This window comes from Sciurus vulgaris (genome assembly GCF_902686455.1).
Source record: "Sciurus vulgaris genome assembly, chromosome: 3".
Taxonomy (NCBI): domain Eukaryota; kingdom Metazoa; phylum Chordata; class Mammalia; order Rodentia; family Sciuridae; genus Sciurus; species Sciurus vulgaris.
This window is the reverse complement of record NC_136463.1, coordinates 70,598,412-70,621,466: the sequence shown is the minus strand read 5'-3', so window position 1 is coordinate 70,621,466 and position 23,055 is coordinate 70,598,412. Positions and strand designations below refer to the sequence as shown.

General features: G+C 42.5%; 1 protein-coding gene across 1 annotated transcript; it reads right to left on the bottom strand.

Moving 5' to 3' along the window:
- Nucleotides 1–15,986: 15,986 nt before the first annotated feature.
- LOC306655856 (C-C motif chemokine 2-like) lies at nucleotides 15,987–17,948 on the bottom strand. The gene is made up of 3 exons (XM_079130543.1): nucleotides 17,786–17,948; nucleotides 16,918–17,032; nucleotides 15,987–16,510 (listed from the first exon to the last, which is right to left on the bottom strand). The coding sequence occupies exons 1-3, from the start codon at nucleotides 17,859–17,861 to the stop codon at nucleotides 16,405–16,407; spliced, it is 297 nt and encodes a 98-aa protein (XP_078986669.1). The 5' UTR covers nucleotides 17,862–17,948; the 3' UTR covers nucleotides 15,987–16,404.
- Nucleotides 17,949–23,055: the final 5,107 nt, after the last annotated feature.

The window sequence follows — 23,055 nt, the reverse complement described above, 5'->3', positions numbered from 1 at the left end:
TCAGGAATCAGCAAGGCTTTATCACATTCATCACAGGTCAGGAGTGTATAAGTGAAAACTCATTTGAAAGAATGATTTGAGAGTACCAGGGTGCTCTGCTTGCTCAGGGCTGCTTAAGAAGTTGTTACACCAAGATTCATTTCTCCATGGTCTACCACAGAGGCACTCAGAGGTCACTAAAACCCAATGTTGTGTTTTAGATAAAAGTCCCCCCCAAACTCATATGAGACGATGCAAGAATTTTCAAGGTGAATTGATTAGACTACAGGTGTGATCTAATCAGTGAATTAATCTACTGATATGGATTAACTAAGTAGTAGCTGTAGGTAGGTAGGATATGACTAGAGAAGGTAGTTCACTGGGGTTATGTCTTTGAGATAGGTATTTTTTCCCGCTTAGCTGAACACACTCTCTAATTCCTGATTGCCACATCCTGAGCTGCTTTCCTCTGCCACATTCTTCTATATTATATTCTGCCTCGCCTTGGTACTAGAGTTATGAAATCAGCTGTCTATGGACTAAGGCCCCCTGAAATTATAAACCAAATGAACTTCTCCTCTCCTATTGTTTTTGTCATGTCTCTTATTCCCAATGATGAAAAAGCTGACTGAAATGGAAATTGGTACCAAGAAGTGGGAATTTTGCTCTGACAACTTAATCATGTTGTTCAGAAGTTTTTGGAACTTTTTGGAGTTTGTGGGAGAAATATTTAGATGTTTAGAAATTCTAGCTGGAAAAGTTTTAGAATGTCGTAAGCAGAGTTTAATGGGAAATTCTGGTTGTAACATAATATGAAGCTGCTCCCCCGCCCTTTCCACTGCAGTCATTTCCCCGCCTCCCAACTACATGTCAGTCTGTGAACATCCTAGCTAGCTATTGGTTCATCAGTCAGCTTGCAAGTATCCTTCTCTGTTATTGGTCCTGTTAACCTGCAGAATTTGACTGCTTAAGGATAGCTCCTTGCCATTTTCTCTCTCTTCTTCTCCTCACTTTCATGCTTTCTCTCTTCTCACTTTCATGCTTTCTCTCTTCTCCTCACATTCTTTCTTTCTCTCTCCTCCTTGCTTCTCACACTCTCTCTTGTGCATCCCCTTTCTCTTTTCCTCTCATTTTCTCTCTTACCCTGCAGGGAGACACTCTGTTTGCTTAATAAACCCTCTTATGTGAATTCCGGTGTCCAGTGTGGTTTCTGGGTTCTTACACTGATGGAGTTCAGAATACTGGAATGCTGATAGGAGTCTGGACAATAAAGACTGGATTCATGATGTTTCAGAGGAATTTCTCTTAGAAATCATGCTAGAGGACATTTATGCTATGTTCTGACAAGTAAATTGTTTTCATTTTGCCCATGTCCTGAGACTTTTTGTGAGACTGAATTTAAAGTTGATGGACTAATTGGGTGGAGAAAATTTCAAGGTTGTATAGCATTCAGGTATTGGCACAGAAAACGCTGGCAGCTTTTAGCCAAATTTGTTGTGATAATCAGGAAGAGAAAGCAGAGCAGAAAGATTTGAAGAACTTGAACTTTGTCAGCAAAATGCAAGTAAAACTGGGCCTAAGTGATATGTGGTGTTTAAAGAAATTAAAACTTCTAAACAGATACTTTACCCAGAGATAATAGGAAAGATGGATTGAGGGTATGTCAGGAATTGCCATGACCAAATTATCTCAAGCTTAAGGATATAAGGTAAAATTCCCTTTGAAAAGAGACCATAAGGGCAACCTGCCTTCACATGGGGGCCTAAGAAATTATTTTACTGTGTTCAACTGCCCAGAAACTCAGAGGCTGCTGCAGCTCTGATCCTAGGTGACTTGGCTTCTGCTCAATATGGTAGCAGACTTTGGTTGTTGTTCCAGTTCTACAGGAATGCAGAATTCTGGAATGTTATGGTTTGGATATTAGGTGTCTCTCAGAAACTCATGTGTGAGACAATGCGAGGTTTGGAGGTGAAATGATTGGTGAAATGATTGAGAACTGTAAGGAATCCCACAAAAACCATGCTGGACACGGGAAATCACATAAGAGGGTTTATTAAGCAAACAGAGTGTCTCCCTGCAGGGTAAGAGAGAAAATGAGATAAAAAGAAAGGGAAAAAGAAAGAGCACGTGCAAGAAAGAATTTGAAAAGCGAGGAGGAGAAAGAGAGTGAGTCAGGGGGAGAGAAAATCAAGAGAGAAAAGAGGACGGGGTAGCTACCATGAAGCAGTTGAATTCACCAGGCTAACAGGGAACCAGTAATGGAGAAGGATACTTGAAAACTGACTGATGAGCCAATAGCTAGCTAGGATGTTCACAGACTGACAGTAGTTGGGAGGTGGGGAAATGGCTGCAGTGGAAAGAGAGCAGCTTTGTACATTACATTCCCCCATTTCTGTTTTTATAAGAAAATCTTTTGTTCTTCAGTTCTTTCCGAAGCCTTCTCTCTCCTTCCTGCCTAAGTGATGGGGGCTGATTTTTCAGCTGAGATGTAAAAAGTCCATTCTCCCAGGGGCAGTCTTCAACTTCAGACTTCCAGAGGCAGATGGTTTTCATGGACTTCATTTCCTCGATTTGACTGATCCCCTATTTCTACACTGCCTGTCCCCAATTCTGGCTTCATTCACCCCTCTAATTTTAGGAACTCCTTTACTGCTGTAGGAATAGGGGGACGCTGACCGATCTGGCTTCTTCAAGTTGGAAGGGGGCAGTGTGGGGCAAGCAGTTTGGAGTTCCCTTTTTAGAAATCAGGTTAATCGAGGGGTCCATGGTAGAAGTCTGGTTGGGGAAAAGCAGGTTGTAAAGGCATCTGGGGATGGGTGCTTCTATGAGAGAAGAACAAAAAGACATGAGTACTGAAATGAGATTAATACAATATAAATGTTGCAGAATCTAGAACATGCCAATGAATATTATAAAGATAACAGAAGTCAATAATTCCTCACCAGGGGGTGGAAAAACTGAGTTGTTCCCATAACAAGGCCTAGCAAAGGCTGGAGAGGACAAGGCCTTTATTTGGGAACTTTAACATTGTCTAGGTTATTTCTTTTAAATGCTCAAGAATGGCTATATTTTGGTTTTAACTGTTTTGCTAGGTGTTTAAGATCAAGCTGGTCAAAGTGACCTGTTCCTGTCTGTTAAAGAGCCAGCTGAGTTCCCACAGGGGTCACTCACAGAGAACTTAAGAGCAGCTTCTTAGCTCCATTAGTGCCATTGGTTAGGCAGGGTCTCCTCGATGAGGTGACTTCCCTTGGAAGCATTAGGGGTGTCTCCCTTTTTCCATGACCCTCTTCTGCAGCAGGTGCACTGAGTGGCTTTTCATTCTCTAGTGGCCTCATCAATCTCCTTGATCAGGAGATTGTGTAACCCACCCAGAGTTGCAAAGCTCCTTAGAGAAGGCCTCTTGTTCCCTGGGCTCAGGCTGACTTTGAGGGCAAGACCCAAATATGGACTTTTCTTGACCTTTGTATTTAATCTCAATCTCTAAATTTGATCTTAACGATCAAGCAAGCCAGTCTCACCAGTCATAAAGTATCGAAATTTTGAACACAACTTTAAATGAGTTAAAGTCTGGCTTACGTTGGAGCCATTCTAATGTGCAGCAGAGTTGTGAGGCAGAGCCTTATCTCAGGTAAGGCGGGGCTTTTCCTAAAGCTAATTGTTTCCTCTTTTGCATGATAAGCAGGACCAAATTCTCAAGTTCAGTGAGGGGCAAAGGAGTATTAAGCTGAGATCAGATGGAACTCTGTTCTCTGATGGAAATGCAGATCTAAAGAGTTATGTCAGCAATCTTTATATATGTATGTAAGCATTATTCTTTGTTTTCAGGAAAGTTACAGAGATTAGGACATTAAGGCAACTATTTTTTTTTCCCCCTTCGGAGTTGCAAAGTGCAATGTTAGGAGCTCTGTGTAGCTCTCAAGAAGTCCACTGTCCAAAGTTACTGTAAGGTGGGCAGGAACCAGAGAAGGGAGCTGATGAAACACTGGTTATCTAGCAAAAGAATTCCTTCCTGCCCAAGAGCTGTGTGCCTGAGATCAATGTCAGAGCTGATAGTACTCCTGTATAGAGCCTTCCCAGGGAGGGCACTGCCACAGCAGGTAGACATCTTGTGCCCCTGCACAGGAACACTCCCAGTTACCAGGCATGCCACAGTCATGAGGCCAGAGACCCCAATCTGTCACTGTTGTCCCATTTTTGCTACTGCACATTAAACTCTTTTTTAAATGTCATTTTAAGAAGTTTAACACAATTAATTTAACATTATATCTAAAACATGAATCAAAGAAAAGCTGAGGGAGCTTTTAACTTTCCTTTTGTGTGGCAAAGTGGCAAAATGCTTTCATTTTTCATGATATTAACCTTTAAACAAATCAGGCTCTCACTAATTTTTAGAAATACATTTACATTTAAATTTCTCAGTGTAACAAATTTTACATATACCCTATTGATGACAGGTACAGACAAGGTTAATTTGGAGAAAAGCAGCTTGATAAATTTTCTGCTTTAAAGGCTTGTATACCTGGAAAATATGAACATATTTAATATCGACTCTAATTCACTCATCTTATTGTAAAAAACAAGATATCAGACAAGTGTAAAAAAAAACAAGATATACCAATAGTATTTGCCGTCTCTTTCCTATGGAAGAAAAATCCTAGAAAAAATTGATGTTAGACATTTTATAAACATCAACATTTAATGAGTTTGACCACCTGGAGACTTGTGAGTTAATTTTAAAGACATTTTGCTTCTATTAGTTTACCCAATTTAAATTGAACCTTTTTAAATCACATGAATTAAAAATATTTGGATCCATTTTTAAAATTTTAATTTTACGTGCACTTATGTTCAACACAAAAGCAAAGGCCTTATAATGTTTATCTCCATTGCAAGGTAACAGATGTTCAAAAACAACTCTAGAGTTGGATAAAAAGAACTGATCAAAAAATCATTAACCTAGGTATGTAGGATCAAAATTGTGAGCTAGCATTTAAGAAAAACAAGAGTCCTAGAAGAAAAATGATAATGGTCATTAATTATAGCATGAGAAAATGAGAAAGAGAAGGACAGAGAGAAAAGATGAGGAGAGTAAAGTGATCTATGTTGCAGCCCAGGAGAAATTTAAAATGGACACATTTTTCCTTTTCTTGGGTTTGAGACTGGTCTAAGCCTTCACTGAGATCTGAAAGGGGCTAACAGGTTCCTGGTTAGTAATCAATTCAGGTTTGTATGCAGAAAATTGTGAAACATTGTCTCCCACTACTTGTGGGGAATGGGGCTGCTATATCGTACTCCTTACTGGGACATGCCACTGATGGTTGGGCTGGTTACTCCCTCCACACCAGCGTATGTGGGACCTTGTGGCAGGAGGACTAGGTGGGCTGGGCTGGGGAATGGAAGCAGAAACAGCTGAGTTGAAGTTGGAGGAGGAGGAGGGATTAAGAGGGGGAGAAGAAGAAGGCGTTTGAGTTTGCAGGAAGAGCATAGAAGTGCAAGAAAGAAGAGACTTGAAGATAAGGAATCCCTTTCCATCTGCCCGCTCACTCACAGAAGCTGTGTGCCATTACGTGGCCACTTTGGATTGATTATCTAAAGGGTACTGTGGCCAAATATAATCAAGTTTTGATGGCTTTAAGCCGGGGGTCAGGTGAAGGGTTCCCAGGGGTGAATCTGCCAGAATGGGGGACCCAGATCCCATGGTGGAGACTGATACAGCAGAGTCTGTGACCAGGGCATCCCAAGGCCAGAGTAGTCGACTGGAGATGAGAAGGAAGCACATAGATGGTGTCGTCACACAAGCATCAATGTAGGGCCAGGCAAAAGCCAAGAAAAGTTGAGGACCCGATATCAGGGTTTTCGAGTACACGCACGAGCATGAGTGTGAGCACAAAATGAGCCTTAACCCTGAGAGAGAATATCCACCATAAAATCAGGAATCCACCCAGCAAATAAGACCGACTATTAGGGGCCAGCCATAACTATAAAAGTTGTGGCTGGGGGTACCCCCACCCCTCAGCTGCCTCAAGGGCCCTGGACACTCGATGGTCACTTCTCAGGTCAGCAGAGGTGTGTTTAAGTGGTCTAGAGTGGGGACCTGTCTAAGGGAACTCAACAATCTTAAGTCCGATGTTGCATGCAAAAAGCTGAGCGTCCGGGTGAATGGAAGGTGGGGCCGTGTCTGGGGGCACTGGAGAGTTGGATGGGGTTCCACTTGCTTAAGAGACAGTGGAAGGACCCATCCAAGTCACTGCAACAATGTAAGGAATCCCATGGAAACCATGCTGGACATGGGAAATCATATAAGGGAGTTTATTAAGCAAACAGAGTGTCTCCCTGCAGGGTAAGAGAGAAAATGAGAGGAAAATAAAGGGAAAAAGAAAGGGCACGTGAAAGAAAGAGTGTGAAAAGTGAGAAGGTGAAAGAAAGTGAGTCGGGGGAGAGAAAATCAAGAGAGAAAAGAGGGCGGGGTAGCTACGGTGAAGCAGTTGAATTCTGCTGGGCTAGCAGGGGACCAATAACGGAGAAGGATACTTGCAAGCTGACTGATGAACCAATAGCTAGCTAGGATGTTCACAGACTGACAGTAGTTGGGAGGCGGGGAAACGGCTGCAATGGAAAGGGTCGGGAGAGCAGCTTTGTACATTACAAGAACCTTAACCCAATTGGTGAATTAATCCCCTGATAGGGATTATTTGAGTGATAACTGTTGACTTTTAGGGTGTGGCTGGAGGAGATGGGTCGCTGGGGGTATGCCTTTGGGTTATGTATTTGGTGAACTGAGCTTAGTCTCTCTCTGCTTCCTGGTGTGATGTCTTGAGCTGCTTTCCTTCACCACACTCTTCTGCCATGACCTTCAGCCTCACATTAAGGCCTTAGGAATGGAACCTGTGAAATCTGAGCACCCAGTTAAACCTTTCCACCTAAAATTTTTCTGATCAGTTTAGTCAAAGCAGCAAAAACTCTAAAACATGGAGTTAGGAGGGCATGGAGGTTTCAACTCATATTTTAAAGGAAGTTCTAGGAGGCCAGTCAAATTGTAGCAGGATTGTAGTCCCTAAGGCCTGCCTTTGAAAGGATCATGTGTGAGGGAGAAAAAAGGAATCTAAAACTACAGTGAGAACCCCCAAGATTAAGAGATGCCAGTAATATGGGATGTCTGCCAAGGATAGTTTTAGGGATTGAGCAGGGACAAGTGAAGGAGAGCCCATATGTGCTGCAAACAGCAAGATCATGGGGGGGAGACATAGCCCTTTGGAGAGAACATCGTTATGCTATGTGCCCCAGATTCTTGATGTCGATATACAGAACTTGTTTGCCCAGATGAATTTTGGGGTTAGAGAATATCATGCTAAGTGTTCACCTTGTGACCTTCAGAGTTTGGGAAGCCAGGAAGGGGCTCTAAAACTTCTGCAAAGTGCTTACCCACTTGGAGCAATTGCTCAGCAGCTCTTAGCTTTGCTGTGTCTATATGATCCAGGGAGGATAGCACAAGAGAGCTTCACCCCTGTGATTTAACCCTGTGATCATAGAATCCTAACCTTGGGGTTTAGTGTTAAGGGACATCAGAACAAGATCATTCCTATTAATCTTGACTTCTGGTGACTTTTAAAACTATTCACTTAGCTGCTAAAGCCCTTTTCCAAAGGAAATCAAAGCAAACTCCTATACATCAAACACACTCCAGTGGAGTGGGCCTGTTTGCAGCAGTCAGTGACCCCTACACCCTCACACCCCAAAAATTCAATGAACACAACTAGAAAAGCAGGTCCCTAGTTTACTCTCACTTCCTGAGCACACACTGCAGACAAGGTATCTGATGGCTTAAAAACATCAAAGAGATGAGGAACACAAAAACCCATATACACTGCATTGTGCATAACATTAGGTCACTAAGTAGGAGAGGGTGCAAGGAGGGGCAAAGTCTTTACCGAGGTGACTGCAGTAAATTGCAGCTTGAATACTGGTTGGAGTTACTGCCTGGCTATTTCCTGGATTTTCCCACACACTCCAGTATCCAATTGATTGACGGATAAAGGTTGCACAGATAGGTGTGTCAAGAAGGACTCCAAGGACTTGCCTTGAGTGAACAGAGGACAATATTGTAGTTCAATGGTTATTTCTGTCATGAGCACAGAATTAGAGTCCTCTTTGTGACTTACAAAGTCTTGAAGCACCCATCTAGAATAATGAGCATACAATTCCCTACAAAGGGACCAAGTAGAGGACAGGACACTTGGCCTTCCCTATTCTTTGCTGCTCAGTTCCAAACGAGACAGTCTAGTGGAGACAGCGGAACTGAGATGCCTGAGTTTGCATAATGGCTTTGCCACTGACAAGCTTGGAGGCCACGGACAACTCACCTACCCACACTCTGCCAGCTTAAGATTGGGATAATAATCTTTCCTAACTTTGAGGACTGTTGTGTGAATTAAAGGAGTTCACACACACACACACACACACACACACACACACACACACACACACACACACCCCACTTAGAAAAGTGAACAAATCTCTGTAGGTACTTAGTAATTGGAAGTTAACAGTTCTTATTATTAGGAAATGGGGCATATTTTGGGGATCAGGGGGTACTAGAAAGAGACTGTGAGTCTAGGCAGATGTCTTCCTCCATATCTTCTCCCAAACTTCCTACTGCATCCAAGTGAAGACTCACTCTCCTAAGGATAGCTTCCAGGAATGCCTGAGTTGCGTATTTGGGGGAGTCATGAGGGAGATCTTGGAAACTGTCATTACAATAAACTTGGAAGGTTATTGACCTCAGAGTTTCTTGGCTGATGTAGGCAAGTGATTACATGGTCTAGGCAGGAATAATTTCTCAGCTCAGTTGGGAGTTGAGAAGATCTTATCAGTGAGTGACTTTCCATATTGGTATTTTCTTCCCAAGTTTTGGATTTTAATCCAGACCCCAGAATCCTCATGGGGTTAAATACAGTAACTCTCAAGTCACCCATGTTCAGCCGTAGCTGTTCCATTTAGCTGCCTGTTTGTCTAACTACAGGGCTGACTAAGCTGGCTCTCTTTTTCTGTCTCCTCCTCAGAGGCTTCTCATTCAGTAGTGGCCTGAAATGATCCACCACTCTCTCCTCAGATTTTGTGCCAGATGAATGGCAGGCCTTGGTCAGGACCCACTCTGAGATATGGCAAGACAATGTGTCATCCCCCATCAAGAAAGCAAAATCTTGGCATAAGAGTTTTCCAAGGGAGGTTAGTAGGAAAGGGTACCGGGACTAGGGGCTCCTGGCTTTGATTTGTACTGCTCCAGATTTCCTCTGCTTTGGCAAAGCCCAAGACAGACTTGGAAGAGACACAGACATTTATTCCAACCCTCTCTTTAGAACAGCAACCACGAAAGATTAAAAACCCTAGGTGTGGGAACCAGAGACAGAGTCCTAAAGCAACTCCATATGTGTAGGCAGAGCTGATTCTGGAGCCCCTGTCTTGATTCTGTCTTGTGACACTTTCTACTGTATTGTAACTCTTACCTCTGTTTTGCCCTTGTGCAAAACCAGACCCAGTAAGGTCTGACTTCCTCCTTCTCAAAGGTTGCTGAGGCCATATCAACAGTTGCTTGTCCCTTTTGGAGGAAATTATCCCAAAATTCTACATTAGTCTAAGACTTCTAAGAAGGTATCTAGCAAGTAGCAAGTTGTCACCTCTGACACTAACCTACACAGCCCATGCAATGCTCTGTAGAACCTCATTTCATAAGAGTTGGCTTATTTCATCCTCCCAGTAAACCCCAAAGTAGGTATTCCAAGTAAATCCATTTCTAAAAGGAGAAAACAGAAACTCAGAAAAGTTAAGCCTCTTTCTCTTCTGTGAAATCATTTATAAGAGTGAAGCCTGCTTCCCAGGGTTGCCTTGAGGCTTGTTTATTTGAAACATTCTTACTGTAACACCATCTCACATGATCCTTTTGGAGCAATCGACTCTCCTCTTCCATACAAAGGAGGACATGGAGGCACATGGGGTCATAACTATTTCTCTGAACCCCACTGGTCATAGGAATGCTGACTAACACTTCAGAAACAACAGTAATAATCTCAGGGGGCTTCCAGCAACACATCTGTTTTTAATGAGCATGTTATATAGCCAGATAGTGGTGAAGCAGCTTGCCAAAATGCTCTCTCCCAAGGCCAGGCTCAGAGACTCAGGCTGCATATAAACTGCAGCGGTCACTTGGAATGTGTGGCCTCCAAGTTCACCGAGGCAAGAAAAGAGGGGCTTGATCATTGTGTGGGATGTCTTAAAGAGCCAGGTGTAGAAGCAGCTCAGGTCACTTCTGCCTGCGTGCCCTTCACCTAAACTCATCACATGAGTTACTGTTACTGCCAAGGACGTCAAGGAATGAAGAGGAAGCACCATGAGCATTTGGTGAGGAGTTTCTACCACAATCTGTCCTTGGCTCACCTCTTAGCCACAGAGAACTCAATTAACCCATTGGCAGGAGAGATGACCCAAACCCACATGTACTCATTAACTCAGCCTAAGTGTGTAGGATCTCTTGATGGTGGCTGTTCCTCTATCAGATGAAGATATGGGTCTACCTTGTCCAGAGACCTGGGTAGTAGGAAGACAGGTTATTTATACTGAGTGTAGCTTGTTTTCAAAGGCCAGCATAGTTGCAGCCAAGGCCGTCCAGGGGAGCAGGTAAATCCAGTGGCCAATGCTCTGTGACCCTTCAGGCAGATGTTATAAATGTCCCCCATGGTCCACTAGGCTTGGTTCCCCTTTCTGGGGAAGCTCTTCTGTCTGTTTGATCCTGGCTTCCTGCTTCCCTGTGAAGCCCCTCATTTGCCATTCTTCCCCTTAGGTGCCTCTGAGGTGTGCTGAAGAGACACCTGCTTTTCTAGGGGGCTCTGTGGACTTTGAGGACTGCTTGCTGAGCTTGGAGTATATTTTCACTGTGAATCGCCTTTGCACTGTTTGTTTTGGTCCGAGCTCACTCGGGGTTTCAGTGTCGTTCTCTTAACACCTAAGAGGCTTCTTATCTGTGTGTCCCCAGTGCTCTGCACCTGCCGTCTCTCACAGTCCAAGTTTCTTTCCAGATGTACTTCTCACATTATCTTTCTGCTCTCTCTCTCTCTTTCCTTAACGACGCTGGTAGGTTTGAAATGTCACTTCGCCCAACTGAGAGGTTATTTCTCCTGGACTTTTATTGCTGAAGTTTTAAAAACCCTTAAATATCTTTCTCTTAATGTTTGGAACCAAGAAGCAGATTGCTTTTCCAACAGCGTAAGACCTTGAATTTGTAGACTTTATTCTCCACTCTCTTTTTCTATTTCAAGAACAGGTGATGTTTTTCTCTGAGCTCTTCTCCTATGGCGATACCTTGACAAACTCAGACAAAAACAACCAATGCACTATTAACATATATATATATATATTTTTTTTTAATGAGATCCTTATAATTTACAGTCTACTTAATATATATTCTTCAAACTTCCTCTCTGTAGCTACAATTTTAGCAGACAGGACCTGCCACTTCGACAGTTTGAAACATGACTCTTCATCTTTTCAACCTGAGAAATCAGCTTCCTCGCTGCCTGCTGTCCAATGTCTGTCTAGTCAGGGTTTTCAGAGCAGCACGTGATCATGGTACCAGCTCCCTGGACGTTCAGGATTTAGCTAGGCGCCAAACTCCAGCAGCTCAGCACCACAAAGAGTTGTTTTCTTACTCTTGTCACAGTTCAGGGTAGACCTGGTGACTGTCCTCTAAGCAGTGACCAGAGACTCAGAGTTATGGACTGCTTCCACCCTGAAGCTGAATTTCATGGAACATTTCTCTCAGGGTTACCGGAATGGGAGAAAGAAGGCTGGAAACAGGTTGTTGTAGGGATAAGGTGTGGAAGTGGCTTACATCCTTTAGACCCTCACCCAATTGGTTAGAATTCAGTAATGTGGGCCTTGAGAAAATTCAATTTTTTAATTTTTTAAAATTTAATTTGATTTTTTTTTTTTTTTTTTTTTTTGGTACTGGGGATTGCACCCTGGCGTGCTTAACCATTGAGCCACATTCCCCAGTCCTTTTTATACTTTTAATTTAGATACAGGATATCACTAAATTGCTCAGGGCCTTGCTAAGTTACCAAGCTGGCTTTGAACTTGTGACTCAGCTTCCTGAGTCACTGGGATTACAGGCATGTGCCACTGTGCCCAGCTTTTGATTTTAATTTTAATATTTGTTTTTTTTTAGATAGACATAATATTAGGATATATTTGACAAACTTATGAAAGTATGAAATATAATTTGCTCTAATTCAGTCTTCAGTACTTCCCCTTTCTGTCCCCTCCTCCCTTCCCCTATTCCCTTCCCTTTGCTTTACTGATCTTTCTGCTACTTACTTAGTTTTCTTTTTTTAATAGTGTCTTGTGGATGTACATAATGGTGAGATTCACTGTGGTATGTTCATGTACATACATAGGAAAGTTAGAATCATTCCCTTGCTCTATCCCTCCTCCCTCTCCGGAATCCCCTTGCTTTGCTCTACTGAACATTTTTCTATTTTGATGGAATTCTCCCTTCCCATTTTCTTTTACCACCTCCCTGCTTATTTTGTACTAGCCTCCACATATCAGAGAACACATTTGACCTTTGATTTTATAGGTCTGACTTATTTCACTTAGCAAAATAAAATGGATAGTCTTCAGTTCCATCCATTTTTTCTGGCAAATGCCATAATTTTGTTTTTCTTTATGGCTGAATAATACTCCATTGTGTACCTATACCACATTTTCTTTATCCATTCATATTCATATTGAAGGACACCTAGGTTAGCTATATAGCTTAGTTATTGTAAATTGTGTTATGATAAATATTAATGTGGCTTCATTCCTGCAGTATGCTGATTTTAAATCTTTTGGATATATAGCAAGGAGTAGGATAGCTGGGTCATATGGTGGTTCCATTTCTAGCTTTTTGAAGAATCTCCATACTGCTTTCCAGGGTGGTTACACTAATTTTCAGTCCCACGAACAATGTATGAGTGTATGTTTTTCTCCACATCCTTGTCAACATTTATTAATATTTATATTCTTGATAATTGCTATTCTGATTGGAGCGAGATGACATTTCAATGTAGTTTTTTCCCTCTAATTACTAGAGATGTTGAAATTTTTCTGCATTTGTTGGCCATTTGTGTTTCCTCTTTTGGGAAGGTTCTGTTTAATTCTTTTGCCCATTTATTAATAGGGCTATTTGGTTTTTTTGATGTTAAGATTTTTTAGTTCTTTATTTATTCTGCATTTTAATGTGCTATCTGAGGAGCAGGTGGCAAAGATCGTCTTCCATTCTATAGGCTGTCAGTTCATGCTCTTAATTTGCTATGTAGGAGCTTTTTAATTTGTTTCTACCTGCTTGCTGATTTTTGGTTTTATTTCTGGCACTTTAGAAGTCTTGTTAAGAAACTTGGTTCCTATGCCAACATGTTGGAGTGTTGGGCCTACATTTTCCACCAGTAGGTGAAAGGTTTCTGGTCTAATTTCTAGGTCTTTGATTCACTTTGATTTGAGTTTTGTGCAGGATGAGAGAGAGGGGTTAAATTTTCATTCTGCTGTATATGGATTTCCAGTTTTCTCAGCACCATTTTTTGAAGAGGCTATCTTTTCTTCAGTGTATGTTTTTGGCACCTTTGTCTAGCATCGGATAACTGTATTTATGTGTGTTTGTCTCTGTGTCTTTTCTATTCCACTTGTCTTCCTGTCTGTTTTGGTGTCAGTACCATGCTGCATTTGTTACTAAGCTCTGTGCTATAATTTGGGATCAGATAGTGTGATGCCTCCAGATCTCTCTTTTTACTCACGATTACTTTGGCTATTGATGGTCTCTTATTTTTCCAAATAAATTGCAGAACTGCTTTTTTTAGTTCTGTAAAGAATGTTGTGGGCATTTTGATGGGTTTTGCATTAAATGTATATGCTGCTTTTGGTAGTGTGGCCATGTTGATAATATTGATTCTGCCTGTCCAAGACACAAGAGGTCTTTCTGTCTTCTAAGGTTGTCTTCAGCTTCTTCAGGGTTCTATAGTTTGCACTGTAGAGGTCCTTCACATCTGTCATTAGATTAATTCCCAAGTATTTATTTTATTATGCTGGTGAATGTACATGGGCCCATGGTATTGGGCATTCCCAGTCACTGTTACCTTAGAACTGGCGTGTGCCTAACAACCTAGTTGAGCAGCTGGGAAAGGTCAAGCAAAAGACAAGAAAAAGTGTTTTAATGGACTTTTTTGCTTCTGTGACCAAAAGACCTGACAGGAAGAACTTCATAGGAGGAAAATTTTATGTGGCATTCATGAATTTCAAAGGTCTCAGTCCATAGATAGCTAACTCCTTTTCTCTGTATCTGAGTGAGGCAGAACGTCATGGCAGAGGGTGTGAAAGAGGAAAGCAGCTCAGGACGTGACAAATGGGAAGCAGAAAGAGAGCTCCACTCACCAGGACAAAATATATACCCCAAAGTCATATCCGCAGTGACCCACCACCTCCAGACACACCCTAGCTACCTAGAGTTGCCACCCAGTTAATCCCTATCAGTGGATTAATGCAATGATTAGGTTATAGCTCTCATAACACAATCAACTTACCTCTAAAACTTTCTTATACTGTTTTACACATGAGCTTTTTGGGGACACCTCATATCTAAATCATAACGAAAAGACACTCTTCTTTGTCTAAGTCAGTGGGCAAGTCCAAAGAGTACATTGATCCAAAAGAGAGAACATAAGGGAACTTAAGAGTGGCCTCCAGATGTGGCGGAGGACTCATTAAATAGGTAGAAGGGGCACCTTCCTCACCCAGCACTCCATATCAGAGTCTTTGGTGATGGTACTTGCACATCTGTAGTTTTTTTTAAGTGTCTAAGTGATGTTGAGGTCAGAAAGAGAGCTATGGATCTACTGCAGTCTCCATTTATGGGCGCAGTCAGGCAAGTGACTTTCCAAGTTTACTAGACACATTAGTGGTACAACCTGTCTAGTCATTTGAATCCCTCTGTTTCTGGTCATGGTTTGGGATGTCTCCCTAATTCTCTGTGCTGAAAGGAGGCAAGGGATCCCAGGTCTACATGAAGACAAATAGGTTTGAATTCCTTCAATATGAAGTACTAGGGTTTGAGCAGATCCTTTGGGGCTTGAGCCCATGGACACTTCTCTCTTTGCCAGTCCTACTGTCTGTCACTCAGCTTAATATTTGCCTATATAACGGGGCTTGCTGTGCCTTATAAAAATACAGTATATATTTATTTCCCCTCCTACCCCAAGTCTGTCTCCTGGTTGTTCTGTTTTAGAATTTAAGATCACACTGCCTTTTGATGTTTGGAGATGAGTCCTGGTGGGGTGGAGGAGAAGCAGGAAGTGCTGTTGGATCTGGTCTGAGCATCGCAATACCTGTAAATAGTCACCAGTACGTGATCTACGTGCCATGAAGGTGTGCGATATCTCCTTGAGTTTTCTACCTGGGGCTTCGATGAACGTCCTGTCTCCAAGAACCTCTGTTTGGAGGTGTCAAGGGTTGTCAGTATTCTGTGTTGTGATGCAGGAGCTCTTCCTCCTCTACTTCTCCCTGAGCGGAAGAGATGGGAACTGCTCCCAGATGCAGGAGGGATTTCTCAGTGCAGGTGACGCTTGTGATGGTCTTGACTGGGTGATTGAATAGGAGACCACCAGCTGTCCAGGAATCTGATGCAGTAGATGAGGGGAGATCCTTCGGTGATGATGAGAACAGCAACAACTTGAGGAAGAAAGAAAGCTGTCTAAACCAACAGTTAAAGCTTATGGGGTGTCAGGTGGAGCTGTGGGGTTGGCTTCACCCGGCCTGGCCCACCTGACTGCCCTGCCCACCAGAGAAAGCCCTGAGGTCACTGTATACTTCTTCATTCACAGCACAAGCCCCATCCTTGGTAACCACACCCTCTCTCCTCCTTGCCACCCTGTCAGTCTCTCCAGCTGAATTTTATTTCTTAATAAGCCATCAAAGTCAGGTTTTATACAAAAATATATTTTATTTGAAAATGCAAAAGTCATACCTACATAAATATTCCATTTCATAATAACATTATGGTTTCATTGTCACAACATTTTAAATAAAATCTTTGCATTGTTTCTTGCAAGGCCCTTCCTAAGACTGCATCAAAGCAGGCAGGGAGGAACATCCGATGCTTTTGACGGAACTAACGTGTTCAATGCTTTACATTCAAAACACACCAACATCCATGTCAGATTAAATTAAAATATTAATAACTTTAAAAATATTACTTAAGAAAAAATTATCACTCACATTATTACACACAACTCATAGCCCTTAGAATTGTAATAAACTAATCTCAGAGCAATTCTCAAAAAGGACAGAGGATGCAGATGCATCATTTCTCAAGTCCTGGCCTGGTTTCTGTTCAGGCGTGAGGGTTCAAGGCTTTGGAGTTTGGGTTTTCTTTTCCAGGTGCTTGATGGCATCCTGGACCCATTTCTGCTTGGGGTCAGTACAGATCTCCTTGTCCAGTTTGGTCTTGAAGCTGCGAGAGAGAAAGGGGTTGGTCAGACGGAGCACCCTGAGGAACCCACTGGATGGCACCCTGCCTGGCCCATTATCCCCAGGGGCATGGGGCTACCCTCGGATGGAGGAGGCGGACCGCAAAGGAAGGGCTGGAGGGAAGCAGTGCTCTTGCTGATCCAGCTGAAGCCCCCTTGGCTGGATGAAGGGACCAAGTTCTGAGCTGAAGACTGGAAAGGGAGCTGAGAATAGAGGTCACTTTCCTGTGTGGGATTCAGGTTTTCCACTGGGAAATTTCTGAGATTCATTTGGACATGCTATAAGCATCTGAGTGTTTGGCTCCTACTCAGTTGGATAACACCCCTATCCCCCACCCCAGGGAAGAATTTAGGACTGAGGGTTGAAGGTGGTTGATCAGAGTCCACTCACATCACAGCTTCCCTGGGACAGTGGCTGCTGGTGATCCTGGTGTAACTCTTCAGTTTCTGCATGGAGATCTTCCTTCTCTTGAATGTGTAGCAGCAGGTGGAGATATTAATCCCATCTGCAATGCAACAGGAAAAGGCTCATCACCGAAAGTTCTGGGTCTTTCTGTAAGTGATGTAAGGAATGGTAAGAAGGAGTCAGGAAGGGAAAAGGCGAGGGAAGAAACTGCCCATCCTAAGTCTGATGTGTCTGAGGCATCCCATAAACTCTCTCAATTTCATGGTATATAAAATGGGAACATATCATCACCAATTGACAGGGACAAGAGGAACTGTCGAATATTCTGGGTGTTGCTGGGAGGAACTAAGATAATAATCTAATTCCCTGTAGTAAGGAGAACCATCGCTTAGGCTCTGAGAAATCTATGCCTGCTGATGAGCTTCCCTGATTCCTGCCACCTCTGCAGAGCTCCTGACTCTGGAAGCTGGGCTGAATGAAGCACAGACTAGGTTCTGGGTCTCCTTCCTGCCTCTCCTGCATCTGGAAATACCCTGAGCACCTCTACCAGAGCCCCCTCTTTGATCCCTCAGGACCCCCACACACTGCTGACAGCAGCTGGGGCATTCACTTCACAGGGGCATATTTCCAGAGCTAGAGTCCTGGAAGGAGCTGGAGTTGAGGCCCAGAGCTGGGATCCTAGCACGGGCTCTGCCCAGGAGCAGCTGTGTGACTGGGTCACTCCTTGCCTCTCTGAGTTGCCTGAGCTTAGAAAAGCTGCTGTTAAGGTGAGGTGATGGGTGCCCCTTGCATGCCCTGGTCCACGATGACCAGAGCTGGGGCCATGGGTGTCAGGGGAGGAGCAGGACCTTACCTGGCTGAGCAAGCACGTGGCTGCAGAAGGCGGCCACTGTGAGCATCAGGCACAGAAGGGCTGCGGAGACCTTCATGGTGGAGGGTGAGAAAGCGAGCTTCAGCCTGGGAGTTGGAGGTTTCTGAGTTGTTCTCGGCTCTCTGCTCTTCTGATGGCTCTGTCTGCCTTTTATAGGAAGCAGACATGGGATATAAAGGAAGGGGTGGGAGAGAGAGCTTTGTCATTCATGAATCACAGGATGGTGTAATATATCTGAACTGACACCCTGCCCTGGGGTGGTGCTAGGACCTGGGAGATGAAAGTGTGTATTTGGGGGCAGGGGTTGGTCTATTTCCCCGCAAGACTGAGAATGTTGGGTGAGGTGGGTCCTATGCCCATGCAGACCAGAGTATGTGATTTATGCCTGTTCTCATGAGCTCAGCTTCTTTGAAATGAAACACTTTCTATAGAAACAGGAAGGAAGACATCATACCAAAGTCAAGAAAATGTGTGAAATCCCCACATTTCTCCCTTCTAGGCAGCATCCCTACGACTCCAGAGTCCAGAAAGGGGCAATGCACCTTTGACTGGATTCTAAAATGGACTGAAACACTCTTCACTGTCTTAAATCTTGATGGTTTTCTGAAACTCAGAGGAAAATAGAATAATAGAGCATTAGCAGAAAAATAGAATGAGTATTCATTGAAGAATAGTACCTAAAATTGTAGTGTCTGTCTAGCAGTCTCTGACTACGCAATAGTGCAGCTGAAGACAGAAACCATCAATCCTTTTGCTCTCAACTACAAGGGTTGAGCAGCCTCAGCTTGGCAGTGCTTGCTTAGGTGTTTGGCTTCTTTGCAGTTAGATGATGGCTAAGGTTGGGGTTAGCACAAAGCTTTTACTCGGTGTCTGGGCTAGAAGGACATTAACAGCTGGGGGTTGTATCAGATGTAGTTCGTTGGGCCCCTCAATTCCCACTTCTCCTTTATCCACATGCTTGGATATTTTACATAATGGTTTAAGGCTCCTAGGTGCAAGACTCAGTACATAGACCACACCTTTTAATGAGAGAATGTGGAAGAACTTTCAGACAGTTTTAAATGAGCAGCAGGTGGAGATATTAATCCCATCTGCCATGCAACAAGAAAGACTCATTACCGTGAGTTCTGGGTCTTTCTGTAAGTGATGTAAGGAATGGTAAGAAGGAGTCAGAGGGAAGGGAAAAGTTGGGTGGGGGGGAACTGCCCTGTAACCGGGACTGGGAGTGTATCTCAGTGGTAGAGCGTGTTCTTAACATGTATAAGGCCCCTGGTTCAATCCCTAGGATGAATAAACAAATAAATAGAACCAAATTGAAACCATTATATGTTTTATAGGCTCTCAGTTTCATGGCACATCAGGATCTTAGAATGCTGTGGTTCAAACTATCTGATTATGAAAATATCTTTCCAAGTAAAAGAATATAGGGACATCAAATGAATGAGTAAAATCAGAGCACCATCGATCTGAGGCAGAGATGGGAGGGTTCATGTCCCCCTCCCCACCTATAGGTCTTAGGGATATGAAGGTGAAAACCATAATCTCCTTCCCTGTCTGACAGTACCTCCCCCAGAAACACACATTACAGGATCCCCAGCTAATTGCTGATGATATTAATGAATGGGGGATTGATGAAAGGCCATGCTTGACCCCTTCACACCTGCACCTGGACCATCCGTGCTTGCCATGGATCCAAGGAGGAAAGCTGCAGGGGAGGGCTCAGAACACCTTCTAACCTTGAACAGTGACTCAAATGAAATATCAGGCTTTTTTTCTGGCTTTCGTTTGACGTCAAGTTTAGATTTACCTCTATAAGGTTGCTTCTGCTGCTCACTCTGTCAGCTCTTTCTCAGAATCTGAATTCAACATTGACTTCCCCCTCCGCTCTCCCTCTGACTCCTGGTAACCTCTTTTGTTTTGTGCTAATATGAATCGGACCCTTTTGAGCACGTCACGTAAGTATAATCTTGCAGAATTTGTCTTCTGTGACTGACTGATTTCATTTAGCACCTGAGTTCATGCATGATATCTCAAATGTCAGCATTCCCTTCCTTTTTACAGAGGAACCCAGAGAGAGGTCTTGAAGGGAGTTGCTTTGGGTTTGAGTTCAAGGGGTGTGAATGACCTGCAACGTCTGCCATGAGAACAGATTCAGGGAGTGGTCCCACCCATACCCTACATTTGCCAGTTATGAATCTGATGACTTGTAGCCTCCTTCAGAACACATTGCTCTAGATTTATTTGTACAAGGACCAGAATGTCTTGGGGAGTAAGGGGAGGCGGGAAAAGGCTTTTGTTGCTCAGTTCCAGGAGAGACAATTGAGGACATGTCTCAGAGAATGACTGCCTGTGTCATTTCTCAATAATTGCTCAGTCATAACCATAGACAAGATACTTAGTATCTGCAAATCTGTTTCCACATCTCTGAAAACAGAGACAGTAAAAGTACTTTCATTTCTGGGTTGTTGTAAGAAATAAATGAGTGAATCTGTAAGAAATGCATTGAAAATAACCAGAACACAGTGCTCAGGAAGTGTAAGCAGTGAGTGTTATTAATATTAGAAAAGAAGGTACTGGACAATGAGATATTGGGGAGGGACTCAGAGAGACACTGATAGCCTCTCAAATGTGTTGTTCCTAAACCTGACTGTTTCTTTGAACAGTGAAGTGGGGATTGGATTCCAGGAAATACCATACTGGACATAAAAGGGGACTGGCATTCCAGAGACAGGGGCAGATGAAGTCCTGGAAATCCTGGGTAAGAACACAAGATAAGAAGTGTTCTGGGCCTCACTGGGATTTTGGTTACTCAGCCCAGCAAGGACACCATCTGTGTGCTCTCAGTATAATAGCTTTGGTCAATTGGATGTGAGCAAAAGCCACAGATCCGTCTCTGAGCAGAGGTTAACTGTCTTCTCATGGATTTACCATGGTTTCTTCTGCTCTTAACCATGAGGATGGCATGGCCCAGATGAAGTGGCCCTTCAAGCTGGTTCCCACACTGAAGAAGATATGTGGAGCCAACACAGAAAAACTTACAAGATATGAATAAAATAGGATGCTAATCAGGGGAGCCTGCATGAGGAAAAACCTTCTGGACAGAAGGAATCTTCTGTATTATTTTTGCAACTTTTTGTAACTCTAAAATTTGTTCGAAATAAAAAGTCAAAACCACAGCATGTTGAAACTTATGCACAGAAAGCAATGCTAAAAGGGAAATTTATAGTTATAAATGTTTACATTAAAAAAGGAGAAAGATCTCAAATTAATGATCTATCCGTACACTTGGGAAATTAGAGAAGGAATAAACTAAAGCCAAATCAATACACAAAAATCAGTCACCCTTCTATACACTAAAAGTGAGCAATCTGAAAAGGAAATTAATAAAGCAATTCAATTTATAATAGCACAAAAAGAATTAGATACTTAGACATTAGCTCATCCAAAAAGGTGAAAGACTTGAATAAAAAAACTGCAAGATGTTTCTGAGGTAAATTAAAGAAGACATAAATAAATGGGAAGACATCCCATATCTGTGAGTTACAAGACTTAATGTTCAGATGTCAGTACTCTTCAAAGTGATCTACAGATTCCATGTAATTTCATCAAAATCTCAAAGGCATTTTTGTCAGAAATACAAAAATTCATCCTAAAATTTATATGTAATATCAAGGGACACCAAATAGCCAAAAACAATCTCATAAAAGAATAAACTTGAAGGCTTCATATGTCCTCATTTCAAAACACATAACAAAGGTCAGGTGATCAAAATCGTGTGTTATTGGCATAAAGGCAGACATATAGAACAATGGAATAGAATAGAGAGCCCAGAAATAGAACTTTATGTCTATAGACAAGAGATCTTTGACAAGGGTGTCGAGACTACTCAATGGAAAAAGGACGGTCTCTTCAACAAATGGTGCTGGGAAAACTGGGCATCCACATGCAAAAGAATGAAACTGGACCTGCATCTTATACCACATACCAAGTTTAACTCACAACAAAGCAAAGACCTAAATGGAAGATCTAAAACTATAAACCACCACCTTAAAGGAAGCATAGGAGAAAATCTTCAGGACATTACATATGGCAATGACTTCTTGGGTGCAGTACCAGCTGCACCATCAACGAAAGCACAGAGTGAAAAGTTAACCTGTGGAATGAGGGAATGTACTTGCACGTGTAACTGAGTGGACATGCCCTCCTTCAGTGGCCGTCATCACTTGTTGCTCATGGAAGACTCAAAAGCTGTTCTATGGCTAGGATAGTCGACGCCTTTTTCAGTCTTGTTTCCTATTTTTTCTTGGCAACATAATTTCTGATCGACTAGTAGAGCCGTGTGCAATCTCTCTTTAAAAGTATTCTTGGTTGATTTCTCTGCTTCCACCACACCCAGTCCTTGACACTCTTTTCAGCTGAGGATCCCAGATTTGCATGAGATTGCTGCATTCTTAACCCTCCTCTTCCTTAAGTCAGCGAAATGGTTTTATTATTCAAAGACTTTAAAGAATTCCATCTCCCTGCATCGATAGCCAACTGATTTTCAACAAAGGTGCCAAGAACATGCGTGGGAGAAAAGATAGTCATCAATATGTGATGCTGGTGTAACTGAACATACACATCCAGAAGAATGAAACTAGATCTCTCTCTCTCTCTCTCTCTCTCACACACACACACACACACACACACACCATACACAAAACCAACTTGAAATGGATTAAAGACCTATATGTGAAGCCCAAAGCTAATAAACTGCTGGAGGAAAACAATGAAAATACTTCAGGACATTGGAATGGGCTAGGAATTTATGGAAAGAATCCCTAAAAGCACTGGAAACAAAAACAAAAGTAGGCAAGTGAGATCAAAACAACAACGAGGTATTACCTCACTTCAATATCAAGGGACATTATAAGAAAGGCAAAAGATAATAAATGCCAGCAAGGATATGGAAAAAAGGAACCTTTGTGTGGAAATGGAAATTAGTCCAGCTGTTGTGGAAAACAGCAAGAGGTTCTTCCAAAAATTAAAAATAGAACTTCTATATGATTCATCTATCCCAATACTGGGAATATATCTAAAGGAAATGAAGTTGGTATGTTGAAAATACAACTGCACTCCCATGTTTATTGCAGAATTATTCACAGTAGCCAAGAAGTGGAAGTGATGTAAGCGTCCATCAAATGATGAATGAATAAAGAAAGTGTATTATAGAAACACAGCGGAATACTATTTAGCTGCAAAAAGAACTAAAT